General features: G+C 36.7%; 2 protein-coding genes across 4 annotated transcripts; one reads left to right on the forward strand and one right to left on the reverse strand.

Annotated features, from left to right (window-relative positions):
• Positions 1–5,141: 5,141 nt before the first annotated feature.
• LOC135081676 (dnaJ homolog subfamily C member 5) lies at positions 5,142–11,663 on the reverse strand. Of its 3 annotated transcripts, XR_010259239.1 has the most exons (3): positions 10,930–11,663; positions 8,628–8,731; positions 5,142–5,377 (listed from the first exon to the last, which is right to left on the reverse strand). XR_010259239.1 is itself a non-coding variant. In XM_063976458.1 (2 exons), exons 1-2 carry the CDS (start codon positions 11,519–11,521, stop codon positions 5,352–5,354), a joined length of 618 nt encoding a protein of 205 aa, XP_063832528.1. In that variant the 5' UTR covers positions 11,522–11,662; the 3' UTR covers positions 5,142–5,351. The 3 variants fall into 3 exon arrangements, 2 of the variants coding, with proteins under 2 accessions (XP_063832528.1, XP_063832537.1); XM_063976458.1 differs by lacking the exon at positions 8,628–8,731 and having other exon boundaries at positions 10,930–11,662; XM_063976467.1 differs by lacking the exon at positions 5,142–5,377 and having other exon boundaries at positions 5,503–8,731; positions 10,930–11,662.
• A 3,156-nt stretch (positions 11,664–14,819) lies between these two features.
• On the forward strand, positions 14,820–17,879 carry LOC135081698 (S-formylglutathione hydrolase). Its single transcript, XM_063976491.1, has 5 exons — positions 14,820–14,931; positions 15,285–15,505; positions 15,930–16,175; positions 17,250–17,469; positions 17,554–17,879. Exons 2-5 carry the CDS (start codon positions 15,294–15,296, stop codon positions 17,734–17,736), a joined length of 861 nt encoding a protein of 286 aa, XP_063832561.1. The 5' UTR covers positions 14,820–14,931; positions 15,285–15,293; the 3' UTR covers positions 17,737–17,879.
• Positions 17,880–17,920: the final 41 nt, after the last annotated feature.

The raw sequence follows: 17,920 nt of genomic DNA on the forward strand, positions 1-17,920 counted from the left end.
TGTTCTAACTATAACCGTTTTGTCAAACATGCAACATTTTTCATAAATTGACATTAAGTAAACCTCCAAAATCTCACTGCGTCAGTGTAAAATATTAAATTACCATTTTTTCTTGTACTTGCACGGCGTCGGCGAATCTTAGCTAACTTCACGTTAACGTTGACAAATGACGTATGTAATACCCTAGACAACTTTTCATAAAACCGCATAATTTAAAAAATATACACAATTGTTTTAGGTACAACTCTGTCCAAGGTTCAACAGGTTCCCCTACATGACAGGTCGACCGTCGACGCCCTTCTGAGGCTAAAAAAAAAGCCTCACTGCGGAGGCTAGGGTGAGGGGTGAGGGTGTGTTGGCTGTATTATTCGATTAGCCAACGCTTTCAATACCATCGCTCATTCCACCATACTCTAGCACTTAAACATCACAGAGTGCCTTAGTACCTTTGAGCGCTGCGGCCGATTACTTACGGGACCGCGAAGTCCTGTATGTTAACAGAGACGGCCAGCTCAAACGGCGCGGCGTAGCCAGCGGGGTTTCGCAGGGTTCGGTGCTCGGTCCACTCTTGTGGAACCTAGGCTTCAACTGGCTCCTCCGGGGCGTCCTTCTCGCGGTTATTATGAGTGTCATATGCTATGCAGATGACACTCTTCTGGTCACTGCCCGGGGGAAGACATTTGGGGCCGCGGCACGGCTGGCGTCGGCGGGCGGCACATTAGTCGCTCGCAGAATACGACGCCTCGGCCTGAAAGTCGCGCTGGAGACGACTGAGGCCCTCTTCTTTCCGGGGCCTCGCCAGCGCACCCCTCCCGACGCCCACATTGTGGTTGAGGACGTTAGGATTAGGATTGACGTCAAAGGCCAGATGAAATATCTGGGCCTCACGCTTGACGGGAGGTGACAATTTAGCCCGCACTTCAACGCGTTCTGAGGAGCATGGCGCTGTATGGCGCCCAAATCTGGGCGGACGCATTCAACAAGAGGGAGAATGCTGCCCTTCTGCGCAGGCCCCAGCGGGCCATAGCGCAGAAAGTCGCAAGGACCTACCGCACGGTAGGGCATGCTGCGGCGTGCGTCCTCGCTGGCACTCCTCCTTGGGAGCTAGAAGGAAGGAAGACATGACTCGCGCGCAGTTTGGCCGCCGCACTCTGGACGGCATTGGTCCTGTTCTGGACCAATGGTTGGAACGATCGCATGGGTTCCTCACGTTCCGTCTGGCGCAGGTGCTGACCGGGCATGGCTGCTTCGGTTCGTACCTGCATAAGATCGGGCGAGAGGAATCCCTGCTGTACCACAAATGCGGCGCGGCGGATGACACGGTGCAGTACACCCTCGCGGTCACTGCGGTAGTGGGCCGGGATCTTTCGCTTCCGAACCTGGTCAACGCCATGCTGGGAAGTGAAGGATGTTGGATGGCGGTCGCCTTCTTTTGTAAAGAGGTCATCCTTCAGAAGGAGGAAGCGGAGCGCGAGCGGCAGTACGATGTTCTCGCCTCATCGCTCCGCAGGCGGAGAAGGGGGTGGAGAAGGCGATTGTACGACCGTTCTGCTCAGCCCCCAGGTGGCGGCCAGCAGGCCGGGGGTGCGTGGGCACCCTTGTCACCTCCGTCTGGCGGGAACGGCTTGGTGTTTCGGGCCATTCTGTCAGACCCCCACAAGAGGGGGCGTGTAGGGTCCGATAGGCGAGATGTCGTCGGTGATGTCGCGGAAGTCTAAGGCTACGGCTGGATAGTCGCGACACCCCCACTTGGGCGATGACGGAACGCCGCGGAGGTTTTAGCAGCGCCCTTTTTAGGGCGCCGGGAGTCCCACACACCACCCTGTCCTCGGCCCGAAAGGGGGGCCCGAAACGAGCTGTGCCTAGGGGCCCCGAGATGGTTAATCCGGCCCTGATTATTGGCACAGAACTATAGTGTCTCGCAAAAAAGGAGGTTAAAATCCAACAGTGGCTTCTCCTAAATTAAGTGTTTACTGAACTTAAGTAAATTACTCGTACGTAACTTAAGTAAGTTGATTGTCTACTTCTGTAAGGAAACTCAGATTACATATTTACCACACACCCAAAAGAATAAATAAATAACACTAACCACGAGTAATTTAATGATTTATATGAGAGCTGATAATATTTTTATAGAAATTGTTTCTATCTATGTATAGCCGCCAGATTTTTTTTCAGTAAATAGTAGGTACCTACTCGTAGTTAGATCAAAGCCGGGTCGGGTAAAAACAATGAAAATTAGGTATTATACATATTATGGTAGCGTATTACATTTATTCTAAAGCACTATAATTTATTTTGTGACTATCAATTAGCATATTTATGGTGTTCATTCCATGTTCCGATTAGATTGCTGGGCCGGGCACATTCTGATAACACGTATTTTGATAATTATGATAACGTGTCGGTACTCATCCGTTCGAAGCGGATTTAGTTAATCATGTATTCGTGGATGATAAAAAAATAGTTTCATACAATGATACAAAAGTTATACTGGCGCCACCTAGAACACCCAGACATGATTAAAATGAACCGGGAATCGAAACCGGGATCTTGCAGAATCTGAGTAACAATTTACATTTACCTACCTAGTTACTATGTGGTATTTAGTATTAGGTTTAACTGTGTTGGGACCTCGCATAGTTTTGTATTACGTGAGGATCGAATACTCGGTGAAAATGAAGGATGGTATCAGTGATGAAGATACTAAAATTGATGATTGATAGGTACTAAACTAATTTATGTATAAGTTTAAATTAAACCTAGATTTTTCATTAAAATGAGCGGGAGCTGCCCAAAACTCATTCATCAAATTCCTTATCGCTTCGCTAAGTTTTTTCGAGTTCACTATAAAGCGAAAACGAAATTGAACCTTTTAATAATATTACTTTGACAGTTTGTTTTGAATTCCATTTTGTAGGGTCGAACTAAATTAACCGGTCACCTCATAATGTTAGTGAAATAATGGAATGCTAGTAAAAACTAGTGTTATAAAATTTTCCAAATAAAAATGTAACATGCTTTCATGTAATCAATCATACTTGCTTTCTTCTCATACATAAATAATACTAATAATTAAAGGCTCAATATATTCAATACATACCTACTAATTTCGCTCGAGAACCGAATCAAGGTAAAAAATTGCTTCTATGTGAAGCTGAATTTTAAGCAAAAGAAATCGGAATAGAATCGAAATGACTCGCAACACTGACACACTAAAATCTACGAGTAAAATCTTATGTTTTAAAAAAGTTGACATACTTAATTTATTCAAAAGTGCTAATTTTGTAAAGCAGTTGGACCTTTGAATTGATTTAATTGATCCTAAAATGAACCGTGACCTTTTATGGTATAACAAATAATGGAAATAAAATATATTAACATAATAAGTTTGGCTAAGTTTTTAAAAGGCTAGTGGGTTGTAAGTTATCTCTTTATAACATTATCAATCACATATTCAAAAGAAGAAACTACACTCGCGAGCAAAAGTATGGAATCACTTACATGAAGTTGTTTCCACGCGATCTTGTGTACTAACGAATTTGTTAGTAACAAAAAAAGTAGCACCATTTTAAAGATTAAACTTTTAACTTTAAATTGATACCAAATTCATTTAAATCACACCGGTATTTAAAAAGATATCCTGGCTGATGTGAAGAAGTAAGAAAAAAGACATGTGCCAACTGTGTGATACGTCGCGAGTTGCGGCCTATTTACCCCCTATAAAAGCACGGATTTTTGTGTTCACACGTTGATCCATACACATCTCGGCTTCTTTTGACACTTTACCTGGGATTCTACACCTACAGAAGCAACACAAATCGTTGCACTGTTGCAAGAAGGGCTCAGCCAGCGGGCTGTCGCACGTCAGCTCCACATAAGCCAGTCCTGGGTTTCGAAAGTTTTAAGACGCTTTTGGGAGACTGGTGGCTTTATCCCGAGACCAAGTTCTGAACAGCGCCGGTGCACATCGCAGAGCAATGACCGTTTTTTCATGTCAACCTCTCTATGAAATCGTCATTTGAGTGGTATCGACGTCCAGCAAGAGCTCAGAAATGTTCGTAGGATAGCTGTTAGCGAGTGCACAGTTCGTCTAAGATATGAGCAATAAAATTTGACTCCAAAAAGGCCTACCACAGGCTGGAAACTGACGGCAGGTCACCGACAAGCACGCTTTTAATTAGCTCGCACTCGGAAGGCGAGTAATGGAGGCGAGTTTTGTTCTCCGATGAATGCAGACTGTTTTTGCAGTGCAGCAGTCGAAGAGGTCGGGTCTATAGACGGCCTGGGGAGCGATTTGTGCAGTGCTGGTTCGTTAAAACATTGGCTTATGGGGGTGGCTTGCTCGACTTCCCATCGAGATGTGTAGGAGCAAATTGAAAGCGTGCTTATCGGTGACCTGCCGTCAGTTTCAAGCCTGTGGCAGGCCTTTTTGAAGTCAAATTCTATTGTTTATATCTTAGACGAACTGTCCACTTGCTAACAGCTATCCTACGAACATTTCTGAGCTCTTGCTGGACGTCGATACCAGTCAAATGACGATTTCGTAGAGAAGTTGAAATGAAAAAACGGTTTTCCCTCTGCGATGTGCACCGGCAATGTTTAGAACTTGGTCTCGGGATAAAGCCACCAGTCTCCCGAAAGCGTCTTAAAACTTTCGAAACCCAGGACTGGCTTATGTGGAGCTGATGTGCGACAGCCCGCTGGCTGAGCCCTTCTTGCAATAGTGCAACGATTTGTGCTGCTTCTGAAGGTGTAGAATCCCAGGTAAAGTGTCAAAAGAAGCGGAGATGTGTATAGATCAACGTGTGAAAGCAAAAATCTGAAAACACTTGCTTTTATGGGGGGTAAATAGGCTGCAACTCGCGACGTATCAAACAGTTGATACATGTCTTTTTCCTTACTTCTTCACATTAGGCGGGATATCTTTTTAAATACTGATGTGATTTAAATGAATTTGGTATCAGTTTAAAGTTAAAAGTTTAATCTTTAAAATGGTGCTACTTTTTTTGTTACTAACAAATTGGTTAGTACACAAGATCGCGTGGAAACAACTTCATGTAAGTGATTCCATACTTTTGCTCGCAAGTGTATAATAATTCATAAAGAAAAGTAATTGACAATATAAATAAAAGAATCAATTAAAAGTTATGTATATTTTGTTGTGACAAACACATACGGCTACAGTAATTACTAAACATAAACAATATAAAAAAATACTTTCAAGTTGAGAATAATAGTATAAAAAACTTAATTTAGGCTTACACTGCATATCAATGTGCATGGTGAAGGCAATACGAAGTCTGATCCTCATTTCTCTTACAAATAACGTTAGACTAGCTGTGAAAACTTCATGTGTATTTTGGTATACTGCTTCCTGAAAATAAAGAAAGAACAGAACTTATAACCTGCCCACAACTCATTTCAACTAAAGGTAGGTAAGACTAAAACAAACAAAATGAAACTATATGAGGCGACGGTTGATTTCAATAATAGAATAAGTAGTTATGCAGATATTTATTTGATTGAAGTTAATCAAGTGTAATTACATTTTTAACATTTTAAACCTTACTTGACATTGTCGTTATAAATACTCGTTGACTAGTACCATAACATTATAATACACGAACGGTGTTCTTCAACATTCTAATAGTCTTAATACAAAATTGCAATCAACGTTACAATTACAATCGATGCTATAAGGTTGCGCTAGTCAGTCATTATTCCATACAAAATTTGAAAGGGTTTCGATGCTATATCGATTTTTTGCGACCTAATCTAGGCTTGTATGGAAATTATAACATATACTTTGGGCGTAAATATAGGATTATCATAAGATAAATAACACGAAATCACGAAAAAGATTTAAAGAAGCTGAAATTCAAATTACTTTAATAATATAAATACGTTAAAGTCCATTTCATACGACCCAAAGCGGCATTAATGTTACGTGTTAACTACTTTTTGCGTGCGTAAGTCGAGAGAGACACGCACTTTAGACACGCCCACATAAGTTGGACTATTTGACTACCGCAATCTTAAATGTTGAAACACGTATTTTACAGCATACTTTTTAATATTACTCGTAGTATAAATAGGAATATAACTAACCCAGTGATCATTACGAAAATGAAAGCTGTATCGTCTCTTAAAATATAATACCTAAATCATTTCTAAAGTAATGGTCACACAAAACTAGGTCGTTTAAGTAAACATTGTAATAAATCAATTACACTCTGTTCTGCAGTTCAAAAATTGCGTTTATACTGTTGATACTGACAATACTGTGAATTTTACATCACATATGAATCGTTTATAAACTTTCGGGTTTACTCTATTTTTGATTGACCCCACAGCAGTGTATTCTCGGTACATCACACACATTAGAATCAAAACTAACATTAAATATGAATATACGTGTTAAGGTATAAACTATGCTGGAATTGTGTAGCTTAAATTTACTTCACAATACGAAAACATATGTGGATTTTATAAAATTAGGCTTCTCTAAGCCAAATAACTCATTATCATTATTAAGGACATACAATTTATTTCAATACCTAAATTAAACCTACTGCAATATACTTATCAAGCTAAATAAAATTAAATGTTAATGCAATAAAATAAGAAGAAGTGTAATAACACCAAGAATTTTAAAAGGACACATCAATTGGAACCAATATTTTAAAATCAACAAACTATTGTAACATACACAAATGGGACTGCCATTTCTGCTAATCTAAGCTAGCAAAATAGAATAATGAAAAAATTTGAAGAATAAAATCTTATGGAAAATTAAATTTAATATAATAAACAACCAGAAAAAATTACAACAAACAAATAATAACCAATTACTTACTACGAAAAAAGTATTTAAAAAAATTGCGCTTTCAATATTTTCTCTCCCTAAAATGCCAAAAAAAGTTATAAATTATCTCAGAATACGGAACAAACCAGAAACCGTCAACGGGCGTAAATGTGTATTCATATAAATTACTCCGAATCGCACTAATTTGACTTTAGAGCAATTAGTCAATGGCCGGCGCGCGCATTGTTTACATATCCGTCAGATTGACACTTTATAATTAAATTATGCCGTCTTGTGCCGTTCCAACATGTAAGAATGCTACTGGAATTACGAAGAAAGTGCATGGGATCATGTTTTATCCGTAAGTAGCACATTTCCAATTCATTTTAATTAAATAATAATTTTCCAAAAAATCACGGTTGTATTTTGTAAGTGTTGCCACAGGTCAACGGAATATTTTACCCTACTTTTTTATATTGAATTACATTAATTTGTCTATAAAAAATTCACGCGTTAATTTTGTTAGCGTTACCACAGAATAATGGAATATTTTCCCCATCCTTTTTGTTTTAATTAGTTTTTAGTGTAATTTCATCCATGACATGACAACCTGATTAATTAAATTATAAGTGCCACTTGTGGTCTAAACTAAATAAATATTTTTGATTTTGATTTGATTTTAATATTTGAATTAATTTATAATATTACTCCCTAAATAATGAGGAGATAATAAATTACTATCGTGAATTTCATACTTTCCCATTTATTCAAAAGTAAGGCATTGGTATCAACAGATCAGCAGCAGCAATATTTGTATATTTAATAATAATTTTAAGTAATTAATTATTGCTTACATACTTACTCTGATTTTCTTTCAGCATACACAGCCAGAGTTGCCTCGCAATCAAATTCAAGTATTGGTGATGTTTTTGATTTGGATTCTGTTTTTGACTCCAAGAAAAGTTAAACTAAAAGCACTACTGCGCCGTAAACAAATGTTTTGTTGTCGATATGTTTACATAATAAAGAACCTTAAGTTTCTTTTTTGTTTTACTTGGCATTCTAAAATTTATATTCGACTTTTGTAATTGACTTTTAAATAACATATTATACCTACATGTAGTATATTACACTATTTAATAGAAATAAATAATCATCTACACTTAGTTACTTCGGAGTAAAAATTAAATTCATAGGTAGGTAGGTACTATCTATGCCTATGGCCAGTCATGTCGTCTCGTTCTATCGCAAAGAATCACCATTTGATGAGAGCGAGAGCAAAAACGGCAATGGATAGTTAACACTGTGGCCGTGTGTACTTATTTCACTTACTTATTTTTTACTTGTTTAACATCTCTTTAAAAAATTACATAATTTTACCCCAAAAATGGGGGTGTCACACGGCGCTAGTAACACTAAAGGGGGTAGAGGGGCGCGGGAGGGGAAGTATTTTGGACACAAGTTGCCGCGTAGAAATGTTATCGAACACTCCTTCTGGTTTGTTCTGTATTCTGAGTAAATTATAAGTTTCAGAAATAGTGAACACCAAAATAAAAGTTTAGGATCTTGAGTTGAGGTATTAAGAAAAGTTACCTGTTTCAAAGACTACATGCAGATATTATTTTTATCAACTTTAATCCATATCAAGTCAGCAGCTAACTAACAGATATGGCAGCCCCCAAGAATGAAAAAATAATATTACATATATTTTTTATAAAATTAACACATAAACTAGGCCTTCAGTTTCAAAGCATGGTGTACAGCTAATATGAACAGTGTCTTTAAATTTAAAAGTGCCAAATATTAATAATTTATTTACATGTAATAGAGACAGGTCAACAACTCTTTCACGTTCAGTTTTGTTCCGAAGTAAGGTGCCTGAGAGGTAACCAACTAAATTCTAATAGCGGGTGACTGGCGCATCTAAAAAGAAATAAAAATATATATTAAACATAATTTAAGCACTCTAAAATTTGACAACTTGATCTAGCTTTCTATAACTATCATCATAACTCTTCATAACAATGTTTATATTAATTATTACATGACAATACAGTACCCTTGCAAGCCTTGAGAGTTGTTTAATGTAAACATCTAAATCACCATTTATGTAACTGATGACCCAGTTATAGTCAAATCAATAAAATAGACACAGACTTTGTACACTTCTGTTCTGCACAACTGGTTCCAAAAGAAAAGCTAGCATACTAGTCATTATTCAACTGTCAAATCACATGTCGTACACGCCTACTACCTTACATTATCTCATAAGTATAATTTTGGTCAATAATTCTAATGTTTTGTTTTGCTAATCAAAACGAATCAATTGTAGAGAAGACTAAGTAGCTAGGCAGGGATATTGTTAAGATTCATATTCATTAGGAGATCAAACTCCAGGGATACTTCACGCTAAAGTCCGGTCGCCGAGCAGATAGAATTTCGTACAATGACCCCAAGCTACCCATCCTTATCACTCGCACGTAATTAAGTTGCTGTCGCAACTGTGCGACGGGCGGCCGCAGTGAGTGTGCGGGTGCGACAGCTAAATTTTGTGCGAGCGATAAGGATGGGTAGCTTGGGGTCATTGTACGAAATTCTATCTGCTCGGCAACCGGATTTTTTAGACAAATCGGGCGAAGTCGACTGATAACGTGCCGCGGGATTTTTGTACCCTAGTGAATACGAGGCTTTACCTGAACAATGGTAACATGCAGACTGTCCTACAAGTTTTGTAAATTTAAAAGTCCAGATGTAGAAAACACAGAGGAAAGTTAATGGTTCAGGAAGAAATTAATATTTCTTAGAACCTAAAGAATATGTCTATGTCAATTGACAATTAATGTATCTGATTTTAATCAATGCAAAGTATATTAATAAATATTTAATAGCTAAAAAACTATCACAAATGCTCTACATCTGGATATAATTTTTAAGAACAGTCTGCCTCTGCACAACACAACCTTTTTTAACTAGATTCAGAAATAATTATTTGCATTGCAAAAAATCTACATATTAAAACATGAGGTCAATTGACAAGATTGTCTCATTAGTCATAAATGGCTCGGTACAAGAAAAATTAAGTGATTGTTATTTTGTTAAAGGATCTCAAAATTATTGTCGTCTATGAGATCATCATGAGTAACAGTAATGTATTCTGGAAGTCATTACTGGAATGTCTGCTGGCTCTAATTTAGAATTTCAACTTCTCAAATTAGGTAATGATGACACTAGGAATAAAAATCCTACTCAGTTAATAATTGCCAGTTAAGCAAGCTATTTTTTCAATGAATGTAATTACTCATTTTTAAATATTCAAGTAAGATAAGATAACTTGATAAGAAACAACAATTATTATACCTATAAAATGTTTTCTCATGACCTATTTTAATAAAGGTGGGCAGGATATTGTAGGTGGGTAATTTATTGTGTTATATCAAATTAGGTGCTCATAAAACTACATATAAATGGATTTAATTTGTTGTTCTATAAAATTATTATGTTATACATTCAAAAAGGGGATATAATGAAAATAGGGCCACAAGAAAACATTAGAATAGTCATTAGCATACCAACATTTTAACATAACATGCTTAACATCTTGGAAAATATCTGAGAAACCAAATAGGTAATTGAAGTATCTTTAATTTATTAAGGAAACTGCAAAACTTCTACTAAATTTAATCAAAGTAATAAGGTCATCATTTTAAAAATTGCAATAAATAATAGAGGTTTTAGTAGATAATATTACCAATTTATGTTTAAAGTTGGTATCCGAAGCAGCATTTTCATAACATGGAAAAGATTACTACCAATGGCAAGAAATAATAAGGTTACCATAACCATAAAAACAGATACAACAGTGTAATATGTGATGTCTTGAGTATTCTATGAAATGAACCTAAATATTTTATGGATCAACAATTATACATAGTGTAAGTATAATTTATACTTAGATAATAAAACAATTATTTTAGTAAATACATTTTGCTACATCAATATCAGCTCTATGAATAATAACATTTGGACAAAGTCAAATTTTAGCTTGGGAACTTAGTGGGTTGATGGAATATCAAATGAGATGTTAAGTGAATGTTAATGTGAAATTCCATAGTTAACCCCACCTGTGTTGAGGCCTGTGTTCTCGGAGGCGCTGGGCGCGTACGCCGGCGGCGGCATCGGCATGGCGATCGGCGGCGCCTGCTCCCCCTTGGGCCGGCCCTCGCCGCCCGGCTGCACTGTCACGGCCTGCACGCCGTCCGAGTCATCACGCTCCAAAGTGTGGTAGTCCCCGGACTCCTCAGGCGGACGGGGCTTGCACTTGCCGCAGCAGCAGTTGCAACAGCAGCACAGGCAGCAACAGAAGTAGCACCCGGTCAGAATGCCACATACGACGAAAAGCGCTTTACACCAAGTACTTGTCACGACGAAATAGGCGTTGACGTTTTCTTCTCCGAATTGTTCAGCGATGTATAATCCGAGTGACCCGTAATTGTCGTAGATATTCCTCTTTGTGGCATCGCTTAGTATAGTGTGAGCACGATTTACTTCTTTGAATTTGTCCGCAGCTTCCGGGTTGTTGGGATTTTTATCAGGATGATACTTTAGCGCTAATTTCCTATAGCTTTTTTTAACGTCGTCTTGTGTCGCTGTTTTGGGAACCTGGAGTATCTGGTACAAGCTGTCTCCGGCCGTAGACAGTTTCCTTTTATCCATCTTTTTAATTTGAGGAAGAAAGTTAAAACAATCACGATTATCAAATAAAATGCAGCAAAAACTGCGCCAGATTGAGGAAATATTATTTCTGACAGGACGACATTTGCAATATTACATGCGTTCCATTTCATGCAATCGGGGAAGGTGAATTGTTTTTAAACATGTCTAATTAGTCATAACATATTATATGAGATTTTTAGATTGCGAATTTAATTAAATTTTAGAAATTTAAAATTATTGCTGAAGTCTAATAAAATCCAGTGTAAAATTATAGAGGTAGAAATTAAATTCCTTCCGCGCAGTTAGTTTTTTGACAAATGTCATCAGTGTCATAATGACATTGATTGATTGTGGCACCCGCACTGCCTGTTTGCTTTGTTTTCTATTTTCGTCGCCACAATTATTAACTAATTCTTAAAATTTCTACAGAAAAGACGATTACTCTCAAATCTTAACATAATACTGTTTACTGTGTTCGACTTGTGACTCATAGGCAGATTCGCATTGTACTAATAACCTCAATTTTATTTAGTAGTCAAACTGTATCTCGTACACTAGTAACTTTGAATTAACTAAGTTTCAGTTTAAGACGGTTTCTATGACTTGAAAGCATGCAAGTTACAATAATGAAGGCTCGTAATATTTTCAAGTTGTACCAGCAAGCGCTGACGCGCCGTCCATACTTGGTACAAGCAATACAAACAGGCACATTGATGGCCACTGGAGATATCATATCCCAAACCTTTATTGAGAACAAATCTTATAAACACCTGGATTTTAAGAGAACTATTGGATTCTCCTCAATTGGCTTTTTTGTGGGTGTAAGTAATTCAACTTGGTACCTATATTCCTTTTATCATAGGTATTGTGTAAGTATTTGTTTTTCATTTACATTATATTGTACATATTCCAGGGACCTGCTCTTCGGGTTTGGTATGGGCTGCTGAATAATCACATAGGAGCAAATGGCAAGACAGTTGCATTTAAAAAAGTGTTTGTTGACCAAGTGGTGTTTGCTCCAGCTTTCCTCCTACTGATACTCACTGCAGTGGGAACATTACAGGGTAAAAGTTGGGAAAACATAGAGTTAGACGTAAAAGCTAATTACCTTGATGTATTGAAGACTAATTATTACATCTGGCCTTGGGTGCAGCTGGCTAACTTCTATTACATACCACTTCAGTATCAAGTGCTTGTGGTGCAATCTGTAGCTTTGTTTTGGAACACCTATTTGTCTTGGAAGACAAATAGAAAGAGGCTAATCGAATAAATTCAATAAGAAATCTCATTATATCTTAGTTTGAACTATGTAGTGTTTATTTAGCACAATAATGTACAACTTTGTGATGTTATGTTTTTAATTAATGTTCAATAAATGACTATTTTTATTTCCATTAGTTTTTTTATTTTAGTTAGTTAATGTAAATGTCGCAGTCGGATTGTATAATCCGCCGTTTTACATTACCACTAGGCATTTTACATTACAGCTCTGTTTTGTAATACGGCGGTTCAACGTTTAGGCGGATTGTCATTGCGATACGTTCTCCAATACGGCGGCCCACGTTTAGCCGCATCGTACTACTATAGATTGTAGGGTGACCATACTTACAAAATAAAACAATGTTAAATGAAAATAAATTTTAATAAGACAGATTTTAAGAATTATTACCTTCGTTACTGTATAAATAATATATTTGGCTTCAGTATTTTTTTTTACTTATTTATAAATCACAAAGGATAGCCATCTAAAAAAAAGTAACTCAAAACAATTAGACTTTTCTAAAAATTTTAATTTTAACTTTGTCCGGCAGCGCCACGGTATTCAAAATAGGAACTAAAAACTGTCAAAGCGGCGGGTAATGACACGCTGTTTTACGTTACGGCTAGCCGTATTGAAGAACGTTTGGCGCCGAATACATTCCGGCGGATTTTCATTCAGCCGTATTCAATCCGGCTAAACGTTAATCCGCCGTATTACAAAACAGAGCTGTAATGCAAAATGCCTAGCTGTAATGTAAAACGGCGGATTATACAATCTGACTGCGACATAAATAAAACATAATGTGCTTGAAAATATTTTCTATGCTATATTCCATGGACCTCTATCAATCCCTATAAAAAATACCTTTTCTATTTAGGACAAGGTAAACATATTCAACCTAAGTGCAATACTTCGAAGTTTAGTATCTTTCTGTGTCGTAGTCGTATTTTCCATAATTTGTTTTCCATCGGATTTTTCCTTTCCTTTTCTACGCCATCATGAGGTAGGTAACTGTCCACCAAATCTTTCAAATTATTAGTCGTGCTCGTGGTGTGCCACGGGCTTAACTTAGATTAATAAAGCCACGGGCACGGAAGAGGGAAGATCAAGACCACCACAAAGCATAGTAGATCTTGGTTTCTTGTGTATTACCGACCGAGTTAAAACATTGTTTTTAATTTAACGTAGCTCATTAATAAAAACAAATAGAAATACTGTGCTATAACGTTTGCTATAGCTAGATTTTTTATGATATGGAGAATAGAAATTACGATACCTACGATGCATTACGATTATTTGATAACTTTGACATCATCTGTGCTAGTCCAAGCAAATCTGTGAGTCCCAAAGCCGTAAAACATCATTTTAAAAAAGCAGCTGTCAAATTCAATACTTGTCAATGTCATCTGTCATTTCCCTTCGGTCTAAAGATGTGTCGTTATGGGTTTTTGAAATAACGAAACGCGACGGTTTTCGAATCACGCATAACGTTTTCAAAACTAGTTTTTTTTTAAACGAAGTTATTTCCACAACGCTCAAGCAAGAGTGATAATAATAACGTTAGGTGTTTAGTTAGCTGCAAGGCCTTTAGGAACTTATGACCTTCAAAATAAGACTCAAATTCGATTGAATATCTAACGTACGACGAAGATTATACCTATTTCATCCACACTTATGTTAACGTCCTATGGCTTTCTCACTCGCACACGCACTTGATTCGTTGCGATCCTTATTATTTGGACACCATACATTATTCGATTTACTCCTTTAGGTTGCAAAAAATATGTTCAAGAATCGTCAATATACGACGTTGTCCTCAAAACTGTCATAACGAAGCGGGAAACACGTTATTTTTTGTGTCAACCAAACATCTACCTTATGTTGTTTGCTTAAGAGTGAATTTAGTTTGGCTTTAGAGCGTTGTGGAAACAATCGTGTTGAATAACGAAGAGATTCTAACGTTGTAGTATGACGTTAAGAAAAAAACTAGATTAGGCGTTTTTGAATAACGAGTGATCACTGACTGGTCAGGCTAATCACTCGTTTAATAACCAGTGATAACGAATAACGCCCATCGCTACTTCGGTCATCGGTCGGTCCGGCTGTTCGATTTCTCATTTTTTCGATCGCTATTTGCAAAAGATCAAAGGTATTTTTTTATTGATTATTTAATAGAAACCCATGAATGTCCTATGTATACTAAATTCTTGTTGCCTGTATCAGTAATGAACAAATAACTCTGACTATGATACTGTATTGCAATTCACAGAGACCGGCACATTTTTCGGCTATTCTTAATTTATTACGAATATATTGCGTCATAATATATCTATGTGCTCTCTAAAGATTCGATTTCTTGCAATATCTACATCATATTATGCATTCTGTGAATTTTCCAATTTTACTTTCTTAGTGCATTTTCTGTATAATTTCCCGACCTATTTCTATTGGAAGTGTAGGTATATTGTAAACACATAACATTAAATTGTTTCTATTCTACAGTAATTCACCATGGACAAGTTGCAATTAGTATCGTCGAACAAAATCTTCGGTGGCTACCAGAAGGTGTATAGCCATGAATCTGCAGAATTGAAATGCAAGATGAATTTTTCAATTTACCTCCCACCCCAGGCCGAGGGAGATGTGAAGCTGCCAGTCATTTTCTATTTGTCTGGACTTACATGCAATGAACAGAACTTTATCACAAAATCAGGGTTTCAAAGGTATGTTGACATATAAAATTAAATTAGCAAAAAGTTTTCTCAAAAAATTTGCTAAAAAGTTAAGTTAAGAACATAGTTAATTATACCAATCATGTATTTTGTAACAAATCAAGCAGATAAAAGTAATCAAGAATTTAAAATAATAGTAGAGATAAGATTGTAGGGTAATGTTACATAACAATGTTTATCAAATAATGTATTTTTATTGTTATGTATTATAGGTACATTGGTTTGTTACCAATTATATTGTTAATTGTATTTATTATTTATGCCATATCTTGGATTTGAATTTAAAGTCTAATATCAAAAGGTCTATGTTGATTGTTGGTAGTTGGATTTTGCCTAGAGAAATAAAAATTACCAAAAAATGTATGTAATTTACATAGTAGAATTTTTCTTACTTGCCATTTTCTTAATGTTTCAGATATGCTGCTGAGCATGGAATTATTGTTGTGGGACCCGACACATCTCCTAGGGGAGTGAAGGTGCCTGGTGATGATGAATCATGGGATTTCGGTGTTAGTGCTGGCTTCTACCTTGATGCCACCAAGGAGCCATGGTCAAACAACTACAAGATGGCCAGTTACTTGAACACTGAATTATATGACCTCGTACAAATAGCTTTCAGCAATGTTGTGGACCCAGACAGAATTGGGATCATGGGACATAGGTATTGGAAATTATGTTTGCACCGTTTGTTAGTCGTAGAGATGGGTTATACTAGGAAAATTTGATACTAGGTGCACCTATTCCTAGTACCTATTTATTAATACTCGATCCAAATACCTATTCCACCTAGTACGTAGTAATTTAGCATACTTGATGCGACTAGTGCGGCGGACTAATCCACGTAACATGACTTTAAAATACAATTTTTTTTAAAAAGATACAACCGTAGTATGAATAATGCAATTTGAAATTGAATAATAATTCCTCCCTTCATACTTCAACAGGCTTAGGACTGTCAACTTAAAAGTTGGCGTATTTAAAAGATATCAATTTCATAAAAATATTTACACATTTTTTCTTATATACATGAATATGGTTTGACTACGTTTGTGTGCGTTTGCTTCGTCGCGCTCAAATTTGTTTGGTCAGACAGAGACGGAGTGAATCTCTACGTTCGCACATAAGCTTAGCGAGAAGGAAGGAAGAACTAGGTGCGCGTAATACACGACTACGGATTACGCAATAATAACCTCTATTACTTTGATGGTAGGGTCGGAAATCGTGTAATTTATAAAATACTAGGTGGATCAAGTATTTCAAAAATTGGAATAGGTGCCGCCCAGTACTGTAAAATACCTAGTGTGTGGATCTGTTCTAGTAAATACGTCTCATCTCTATAGTCGTATACCTCGAAATCAAAAAATCCTTGTAGCTTTTCACCTATTCGCATTTCGCCGCGATATCAAAATTTCTGAATAGATTTTTATTCTTGTAGTATAATTTTTGATCGCTAATTACAATTGTATAAAAAATTCATAGTAGATTTACTTTCCTGCCTGTAGGCTTAATAAATAGGCTATTGATAATACATGCTACATCAAAATTTGCTACTGTTGTAAAAATCTGTTAAAAATATAATAATATGCTAGTAACAACAACGCTATCACGGTGAAATGCGAATATGTGAAAAGCTACAAGGATTTTTTGATTTCGAGGTATATGACTAACAAACGGTTTGCACTAATATTGATTGATCTAGTGTTTACTTTTAGTCTAATTTATTTTATTATTCCAGTATGGGAGGTCATGGTGCCCTTGTATCTACCCTAAGAAACCCAGGCCTTTACAAATCAGTCAGTGCATTTGCACCAATTTGTAATCCTACTAAATGTCCCTGGGGAGAGAAGGCTTTCTCTGGATATCTTGGTGAAGACAAGAGTAAATGGGTTGAGTGGGATGCTACAGAATTGGTTAAGAAGTACAACGGTCCTCCACTAACTCTGCTCATAGACCAGGTATTTTTCTTAATTTCACATAACTTACTTTATACATATATGACTAGTATCCTATCAAGTACTTAACATAATGTAATGTTTCAGGGAGCTGGGGACAAATTTTACATTGAGAAACAACTGCTTCCTGAAAACTTGGTGGAGGCTTGCCGTTCTGTTAATGTGCCAGTCATACTCAAATTGCGAGAGGATTACGATCATTCCTACTACTACATCTCTTCATTCATCGGAGAACACTTTGATTTCCATGCAAAGATACTCAAAAGTTAAAAAAACCGCCGCGCACTTGTGAAAAAAGTTGACTTAGTCAACTCTAATCTACAAATCATGCATTTTAAAGTGTATTTACGTATATTTTTGTTGTAAATAATATTTGTCACATTAAGAGATAATAATATTACTATGTTTATAAATATTTTTCTTTTCATTACATACCTAACTTTGAAGTTTAATG

Source organism: Ostrinia nubilalis, chromosome 2 (assembly GCF_963855985.1).
Source record: "Ostrinia nubilalis chromosome 2, ilOstNubi1.1, whole genome shotgun sequence".
NCBI classification, from domain to species: Eukaryota; Metazoa; Arthropoda; class Insecta; order Lepidoptera; family Crambidae; genus Ostrinia; species Ostrinia nubilalis.